General features: G+C 36.4%; 2 protein-coding genes across 2 annotated transcripts; both read left to right on the top strand.

Moving 5' to 3' along the window:
- The first annotated feature begins 1,273 nt into the window (after positions 1 to 1,273).
- LOC107858325 (uncharacterized protein Mb2253c-like) lies at positions 1,274 to 1,708 on the top strand. Its single transcript, XM_016702992.1, has one exon. It carries the CDS (start codon positions 1,274 to 1,276, stop codon positions 1,706 to 1,708), a length of 435 nt encoding a protein of 144 aa, XP_016558478.1.
- Positions 1,709 to 2,054: 346 nt separating this feature from the next.
- On the top strand, positions 2,055 to 2,785 carry LOC107858326. The gene is made up of 2 exons (XM_047407854.1): positions 2,055 to 2,290; positions 2,458 to 2,785. The coding sequence occupies exons 1-2, from the start codon at positions 2,055 to 2,057 to the stop codon at positions 2,783 to 2,785; spliced, it is 564 nt and encodes a 187-aa protein (XP_047263810.1).
- The last annotated feature ends 6,843 nt before the right edge of the window (positions 2,786 to 9,628 follow it).

Here is a 9,628-nt window from a genome sequence, read left to right on the forward strand (position 1 = left end):
GATGATTTCCCTCTCCCAAACATTCACATTCTCATTGATAATTGTGCGAAACATGAGTTGCAGTCGTTTGTTGATTGTTTTATGGATATCATCAAATCTTGATGGACGAGAATGATGTAGAAAAAACAGTCTTCATCACTCTGTGGGGAGTATACTGCTACAGGGTAATGCCATTTGGACTCAAGAATGCCGGTGCAACGTACATGAGGGCCATGACTACTCTTTTTCACGATATGATTCACAAAGAAATTGAAGTGTACGTGGATGATGTCGTCATCAAATCTAAAAGGAGTTCGGACCATTTGGATAATTTACGAAAGTTCTTTAAAAGTCTGTGAAGGTATGACCTAAAGTTGAATCCAGCTAAATGCACCTTTGGAGTTCCCGTAGGAAAGTTATTGGGATTCATTGTTAGTAAGGGAGGTACAGAGTTGGACCCATCAAAGATAAAAGTAATCCAAGACTTACCACCTCCTAAGACCAAAAAGGACGTAATGAGCTTCTTAGGAAGACTCAATTACATTAGTCGATTCATAGCTCAGTCCACAATAAGTTGTAACCAATATTCAAGTTGTTGAAGAAAGAAGCCACCACCAGATGGACTGAAGAATGTCAGAAGGCTTTTAACAAAATCAAGGAGTATTTGTCCAACCCACCAGTATTGGTTCCACCAGAAATAGGAAAGCTGTTGTTGTTATATCTATCTGTTATAGATAATGACTTTGGATGTGTGTTAGGGCAACATGATGATGCAGGGAGGAAAGAGCAAGTCATTTACTACCTAAGTAAAAAGTTCACATCGTATGAAGCAAGGTATACATTGTTGGAGCGAACTTGGTGCGCATTAACTTGGGTCGCTTAGAAGTTAAGGCACTACCTTTCCGCGTATACCATATACTTGATTTCAAGGATGGATCTACTCAAGTACATCTTTCAGAAGCCAATGCCTACTGGAAAATTGGCAAAATGGCAGATTTTGTTGAATGAGTTTGACATTGCGTACGTGACACAAAAAACCATCAAAGGACAAGCATTGGCCGATCACCTCGTAGAAAATCCAGTGGATCAAGATTACAGGCTACTCAATACCTACTTTCCCGATAAAGAGGTGTTGTTCACAGGAGAAGACATCTCAGAGTCATATGATGGATGAAAAATGTTCTTCGATGGAGCAACGAACTTTAAGGGTGTCAAAATTGGGGCAGTTCTAGTTTCAAAAATAGGTCAACACTACCCAATCTTGGCAAAGATTAGGTTTTGTTGCATGAATAACATGGCAAAATATAAGGCTTGCATTCTCGGACTTAGGATGACAGTAGACATGGATATCAAAGAGTTGTTGGTGATAAGAGACTCAAATTTGTTGATCCATCAGGTACAAGGAAAGTGGACAACCAAGAATGTCAAAATCTTTCCTTACATACAATGCGTTAAGGAGCTGAGTAAAAGGTTTACAAAGATTGAATTCAAGCATGTCCCTCGAATTCAAAATGAGTTCATCGATGCCTTGGCGATGATATCCTCTATGATCCAGCATCCAGAGAAGAATTACATCTATACCATCAAGATAAAGATACACGATCAACATGCATACTGTGTTCATATAGATGAAGAGCCAGATGAAAAGCCATGGTACTACGATATCAAGAGATTGCTCGAAGTAGGGGAATATCCAGAAAGCGCTACTGGTAAGCAGAAGAGGACTTGAGAAAGATGGCCAATTACTTCTTTCTCAATAGGGAAATCCTATATAGGAGGACTCCAGACCTAGGATTTCTACGATGTGTCGATGCCACGGAGGCTACGAGATTGTTAGAGGAGATACATGCAGGAACTTAGAGGAGATACATGCAGGAACCTGTGGACCCCACATAAATAGTTTCATGCTTGCGAAGAAGATTTTAAGAGCTGGATACTTTTGGATGACCACGGAGAGGGATAGCATTCGATTCGTGCAGAAGTGTCACCAATGTCAAGTTCATGGAGACTTTATACGAGTTCTGCCAAACGAACTCAATGTGATGGGTTCTCCTTGACCGTTTGCTGCTTAGGGCATGGATGTTATTGGGCCCATAGAGCCTCCTGCATCCAATGGACATCGTTTTATCTTGGTCGCTATTGATTACTTCACAAAGTGGTTTGAGGCCTCAACACATAAGGCCTTAACAAAGAAGGTGGTACCAGATTTTGTTCGCAACAACTTAGTCTGTCGATTTGGAATTCCAGAGTCAATCATAACAGATAATGGAGCCAATCTTAATAGTGACCTGATGAGAGAGATTTGTGAAAGGTTTAAGATCTCTCATCAAAATTCCATGGCTTATCTACCGTAAATAAATTGAGTGGTTGAAGCTGCAAACAAGAATATCAAGAGGATCTTGAGGAAAATAGTGGACGATAATAGGGAATGGCATGAGAAGTTGTCATATGCTTTACTTGGATATCAACCACAATCAGAACTTCTACTGGGGCAACTCCCTACATATTGGTTTATGGGTCGGAACCTACAGAAGTAGAGATACATTCATTAAGTGTCATTCAGGAGGTTGGTCTAGAAAACGCTAAATGGATTTGTAGCAGGATCGAGCAGTTGATGATCATTGACGAGAAGAGATTGGATGCAGACTGTCATGGTCAACTCTATCAAAATAGAATGATCAAGGTGTTCAATAAGAAAGTCAAGCCTCGTCGATTCACACCGGGACAATTAGTATTGAAGAAGATATTCTCTCACCAAGGTGAAGCCAAAGGAAAATTTATGCCAAATTGGCAAGGTCTTACATAGTTCACTGATTACTCTAAAGAGGAACAGTAATCCTCGTAGAAATGGACGGCATAATAAGCACAAAGCTGATCAACTCAGATGCCATCAAGAAGTACTACATTTGAAGACATTAGGACTAGTTGCTTCTTTGTACTTTTTGCATTTTTATCTAATGTAACAGAACTATGTATTAGCCTGACTTCCCACGGTGGGATACGTAGGCAACACATATAGGGTTTGGTTCCCTTAGAAAACCCAAAAACATCATCCTTTCATATATTTAGAACTACGCTCGACCTGACTTTCCACGGTAAGATACGTAGGCAATCCACATCGGATTCGGTCCCTTCATATTTTTACCTTTTTATTGTACTGAACTACGGCCTGACCTAATTCCACATAGGATAGGTAGGCAGCCTAAGTCAGGCTCGGTCACTGCACTGTATATTTTACTTTTCTTGTTGTATTGAACTATGTCATGACCTGATTCCACTTGGATACGTAGGCAGTCTGAGTCAGACTCGGTCGTTGTATTTCATACTTCATTCTCCACCCTCGAACTACCTACAGACCTGATTCCACTTGGATACGTAGGCAACTTAAAAGGTTCGGTCTTACCTTTAGGAAAATCCCCTGTCATTTATAGTGTAGCCCCAGAATATAAGCGATCTTACCACCAGAGTCGTCATAGCATCGACAAAGTCAGAGGAGTTCCATCCGAAGAATAAAGCCGCGAGAATCATAACGAGGAGCTGAGGCCAACGGATTGCGAAACATGTCATAATCTAAAAATGACAAAGGATTACTATATATACTTAATATATACGTAATATATTTGCGAACGCATATATACATATATGTATTTTCACTATACTTCCCAACTTTCCCACCTACTGAGACTTCGGATTTTGGAGTGATTGAGCAACCGAAGAAGTGTTAGAGGATTCCAAAAACAAAGCCAGAATCCCCAAGTTGACACAAATCAACACCCTCTCCCAACTAAGAATTTTTCTTTGAGCGTAGGAAAACAGGAATTGGAAGGCTACGTCAAGTCAAGCTTTGGGATAGGATCAGGGGCATCATGCAGCTTACCACCATGACAAGAGCCAAATATTCTTCCCTTTCTTTTGTTCTCTTTACATATATTTATACTAATCCTCACAAATTCTAAGAGTTTTATTCGAATTCTTTTGCAGGAACGTTTTGAAGACCCGGGTCAGAAACTAAGAAAATAGGATCCTCATAGGAAAATTAGGCAATTTACTTCTCCCAACAAAATCCGCAAATCGGAGAGTGTCGTCTAAATTCAATAAAGTCGAGATTCCGCAGGGCAAGGACTGTATATAAGCAAACAAAGTCAAGCTTCCACATTCCAAAGGACTGTACATAAGCAAACAAAGTCGAGCTTCCGCATTCCGAGGACTGTATATAAGCAAACAAAGTCGAGTTCCACATTTCGAAGACTGTACATAAGCAAGCAAAGCGATCCTCTGCCATATCGAAGTATGCGAATGAGCAATACAACTCTCCGCCATATCGAAAGTTATGCACCAGCAAGGGGGACGCCCCACCACAAATCAAAGAATGTATATAAGCAAAGCAACACTCCTCCATACCAGAGAATCGCATTTTAGTAAACAAAGTACAGCCTGCCAATCAGAGGCCCACACCATAGCAAGCGCGCAAGAAAGTCACCATCACAACAACATCAAGTTCTAGCAGCAATATCGTTATCTCGTTCAGACTAAGGGCTGCCTTTACAAATACGAGGCAGTCTACCTTTGGGCAAATTTCCCTCCATCAGAGTCTATTTACATTTCATCTAATGGAAACAATTTACATTTCAGACGATGAAGGCTATTTACATTTCAATCGATGGAGGCTATTTACATTTCAGCCGACGGAGGCTATTTATATTTTAGTTTACGGAGGCTATTTACATTTACATTTAGCTAATGGAAACAATTTACATTTCAGACGATGAAGGCTATTTACATTTCAATCGATGGAGGCTATTTACATTTCAGTCGACGGAGGCTATTTATATTTCAGTCTATGGAGGCTATTTACATTTCAGCCGACAGAGGCTATTTACATTCAAGCAGCTGCTCAACCGACGGAGGCTATCTACATTTCAGTTATTGCTCAGCCAGTCGGAGGCCTCCAAAAATGGAGACAATACTAGTTTGAATATCTAAACTCTACTCTTTACATTACAATTTTAATTTGCAACTTTCTAACAACAGGTACTTTTCACCCTTTTACCTGTTTTGCAGGACCATGCAGTACAACATGGAATTACCCTCTTAGCAGCAAACTGGGGCAAGCTAGCAGAATGTCAAACATCCCTAGCTATGTCAAGGATTCCGGCAAAGAAACTCAACTCGACTCAACTCAAGTTTTTATTTTGATAATTTCCTTTGTCGTTGCCCAATGCCATATTAATACAACACTGGGGCAATTTTTGAAAAATCGTTATCTTCTTTTCTCTCAAGATCCTCAGTAGATATCACTATAAAACGTCTCCTCATCCCCAGCTACTGCTAACAGCCTATTTTGGACTTACACCCATATCCATTTCATTCATGCTGAGAGTTTATATCATCCTCGAAGGAACCAGTGTCACCATAATTCTATATTGGACAAATTTTGAGATTCATCAAACTTTGCTACAATTCGAACTACAAATGACCTAATTTCTCGTGAAGCCCGAGATATGTAGGCAGCTCAAAAATCAAAGGCCGGCCATAATCTTTCAAATATTTTGTTTTGCCCAAGACAAAATTGGTTACGTCAACATGAGTGCCCAAAGATTTTCACACAAATCTTCGGTCCCCCAGGGGCAACTGTTGACACCCAATTTTGACTCGCCCTTTTTCCTCTAATTACTTTTCCGATGCTTCTTGGCCCTAAATAATTTTTAAAAAAATTAAATAAAAATAAGATTCACATTTTTGTTTCTATTTCTACAAATTTTAATAAAAAGAGAATTTATTTTTATTTATAAAATTACTTTAATAAAAGATAATTAAATATTTTGACATCAAAATCACAAAATATATATCTTTGATAGTCACATTCGCGTCCTTTGTAACTTTATTTTTTGAGGGTAATATTGTGACCAAATATGTATATCTTTACTACATAAAATATATTTTAAAATGTACATATACTTTTTATATTCTTGATTTTTACGTATATTTTATTACATTCTTATTTTTACACACATATATATATTGTTAATATTAAATCACAAAAAAAAAAGATATTAAATTGGACACCTTAAAAATTACGTTTGTAATTTATTTACATTAAAACTAAAAATAATTTTAGGGTAGCAGAAAGCATTGATAAATTTAATTTTCAGTAGAAAAAGAATATTTGGGCTGATAATAATCTAATTTTATTTTTATTTCACCCTAAGCCAACTCTTATTGTATGGATTTCAGCCAAGAGCCTGGATATCAGTCCGAATTTAGTATAATTTATATGTTCGCTTTACCATTTCGCCTTAACAAACGAAATTTAACCTGATCCGTCGATTTATTTTGAATTCGAGAAATTTTGAAATTTTTAGTTATTTTTGTAAATGTAGATATATAATTTATTTTTTATTTATTTAAATATCTCTTATTTATGTATTTATTTTTCTCTTTGTTCCTTCTCTTTAAATTAAATTCGAACCATCCGATAGAATAAAAAAAAAGTTATTTTAAACCAACCTTTCACATATTTATCCTTATATGCATACATTTTTATTTTTCCTATTTTGTTTCTATTATTATTTTTAAGGGTAATCTCTTCAAAATCGTCCGGTCAAAAGATCGAACGAATCAAAATCAGTCCAAAAACACCCGACTAGCACAAATTAATTTAGTCCGTTAATTTTTCTTTCTAATTTGAGGGTCCCAAATTTTCAAACGTTTATATATATATATATATATATATATTAAAAATCTAATTTACCTTTTTATATATTTTTAAAAATTGAACTGTTCAGATCAAATACTGAACGGATTAAAAATAATCAATTCTTAATCAGTTTTTCGTGTATTTATTTATATACAATTTGTATTTTTTTAGGTGCTATTTTTTAAGACCGTACGATCTTTGATCGGACAGATCAAAATGGGTCAATATGTGCAAGATCAGTGCATTAAATAAAAGAGTTCACGCGTCTGCTGTTAGCAGAAATACGTGTAACTCTCTTCCCAAAACAATATTGACAGGTCTCCATCACCTCTTTCCCAAAACAACAACCATGACCACCTCTCTTTCTTTTTTTCTCCTCTCCACTTATCTTCTCTACCCCTCAAACTAGAAAACCCCAAACCGATGTAGCTTGCAGCCATGGCAGATGTGGATGCTGCCACACCTATGAGAATCCCCCCAAATCAACCCCTCCAGCTCCCAAATCCTCCAAGAGCAGAAAAATCAATCCTAAATTTGTATAACAACGGAAAAAAGGAGTCAAATCTCTATTTAATGGCCTGAAAAGCAAGAGATTCGTACAAAACTTCAAATCAATTTCAAACCAAGTTTGTTTTATCATATTTACTTAGTTTGAGTTTCAAATTCGGACTTTTCAAGTCCGGATTCACCTATAAATTGAAGTCTCTCCATATCCATGACGACAAGGTGGAAGATCTGAAAAAGAGCAAGTGAATTTGAGATAAAAATAAAGGGTTTTGAGAAGAGAGAAATCAGGGAGAAAAGAGAGATTAGCGAGAAAAGTAAAGAAATTCATGAGAAAAGTGGAGAAAGTTCGGAGGGAACAAGGTTCTTGGAAGAGTTCGAAATCCAGAGGGGAAATAAAAAAAAGGTCAAAAAAGAAAAGTTGATTTCTAGTTTAATTTCTTTCCTCGTGCTTGAGTTTATCGCTGGAAAAATATCTTGACGTCTAACCCAATTTGCTGCCCCCAAAAAGGTGCGTATCCCATCTCACCTCCATCCTCTTTCTTTTGTCTTATTAGGTTCAGTAAGCATGTTAGTTTAGTTTAAGTTTAAAATTCGCTAAAGTTTGGTGCTGATGTTGTTAAAATGGATAGCTGTATGAATTTTGATCTTCAAGTTATCGGTGACTAATTTTGAAATTGGATTTGTATTTAATTTTTGTTAAGTTTGTGTTTGTTGTCGCTTCCCCTATCTTATGGATAAAACATGGCCCTAGTTTCGTGAAACCATTTGGTGGATTAAAAGTTAACACATGGTTTAACTCGATTCAAGATTAGATGTGGTTTGTTGGGAGTTTCTTTTTCATGATTTAAGTTCAAATTCTATTCCTGCTAATTTGGATCCGAGGCTGTTAGGGTGAAAATCCCCTTGTTCCACGTATTTCTCTGTTTTGTTGTGTATATGTGAAATGTTCTACGTGTTCGTTCATCTTGCTCCGGATACTGCAATTTGTGAATTAGATCATGTGTTAAGTATATTTACTATTTACCTAAAGAACTTCTCGATGACCACAAATGTTATTCCCAACTAATTTTGTACTGATGTATCGGCGATTTATCAGTAATGAATGCAAACTTTATATCACTTACCAGAAAGGTTTGTTTGTTATCCTGTTAAAAAAAGAAGCTTGTTTGTCATGTTTCTGCCTTTTGGTTCAGCATCTTCAGGATGTTAAGTTTTAATTTTCTTTCATGTGATAATACCATATGAGGTTCCATATATAATTTTTTTTTCCTTTCAAATAATTAGGCTAAGAAAATAACCTTCTAAAAGTTTTCGTCCAGAGAAATTTCTTAGCATGTAATGATATAGGAGTCTCAATTTTAATTTAGAAATTAAATCATCTCCACTTTGACAACTTGGCGACTCCAAAAATAGTGTTTTTTTAGAATATGATTGTGTCGTCTGGTCAAAACTCTTCGATCAAGGATTTGTTTCATAGCTTAACTTATCTGTGAATTAATAAGTCGGCTTGGCCCCCTTTTAGTTTGGTAAATAGAGTTCAAAGTCCTTGGTCTCATTTCAAGTTTTCATTTCTACTGGTGCTTCATGTTCAAAATACGTGAGACGTATAGAATTAGTTCCTTTATTTCATCTCTTTCACTTATGATCTGAACTGATTTTGTGAATATTCAACCTGATTTGGTTTCAAATTCTCATTATGGCATTTGATGCCACTATTTTGTTGTATATGGATAAGGATATGATTTTGGGAGTCATATTTTTGTGTGAGTATGAATTTGTAAGTGTGTTAATATGGGGATTTATTTTCGAGTCCAAGTTTGGAATCTTTGTCCACTGCCTCCAAATCAAATTCATGAATATGCGTTGTTGATATGCTGGGTTTTGGTAATGTTGAGAATTTCCTCTCGAATCAAATTCCAAGACAAAGTCAGTTATATTTAGGCTTGCCTATAGTTACTTGTCCAGATTTCAAACCAAAAAAAAAATAATAAGATGTAATCTAGTCCTTCTCCTTTTATGCCTTTCTTGTGTTAAGGAATGATTTCACTTCTAATAAAAGAGGACTGTGTTTTGATGTTTACCTCAAAGGCCATCCAATTCTTCATTATGGAGTTATAGCCCACTGTATGATCTTTCTATTTTTTTTTTCCCTGTTGTTGGTGTTTGAGTAATTCACGCAAGACATTATGTTTTCAATTGAAAAACCACTCTTTGAAATTCAAAATCAAGGATTTTTTTTTGTCTTGAACTTTAAGAGTTCTTGAAAGAATTTGGGATGACCAACACTAGTAATTAATCCCAAAATAAATTTCAACTGGATATAGTCTTGAGTCGGAACATGCTAAATCCTTTCTTCTTTTCCTCTCGGTTAATCCCGGTGGCAGCCCTCTCATTGATCAAGACGTCGTTCACTTTATTTTGGTTTCTAATTTATTCGCAAATCTT

This window comes from Capsicum annuum, chromosome 2, assembly GCF_002878395.1.
Source record: "Capsicum annuum cultivar UCD-10X-F1 chromosome 2, UCD10Xv1.1, whole genome shotgun sequence".
NCBI lineage: Eukaryota > Viridiplantae > Streptophyta > Magnoliopsida > Solanales > Solanaceae > Capsicum > Capsicum annuum.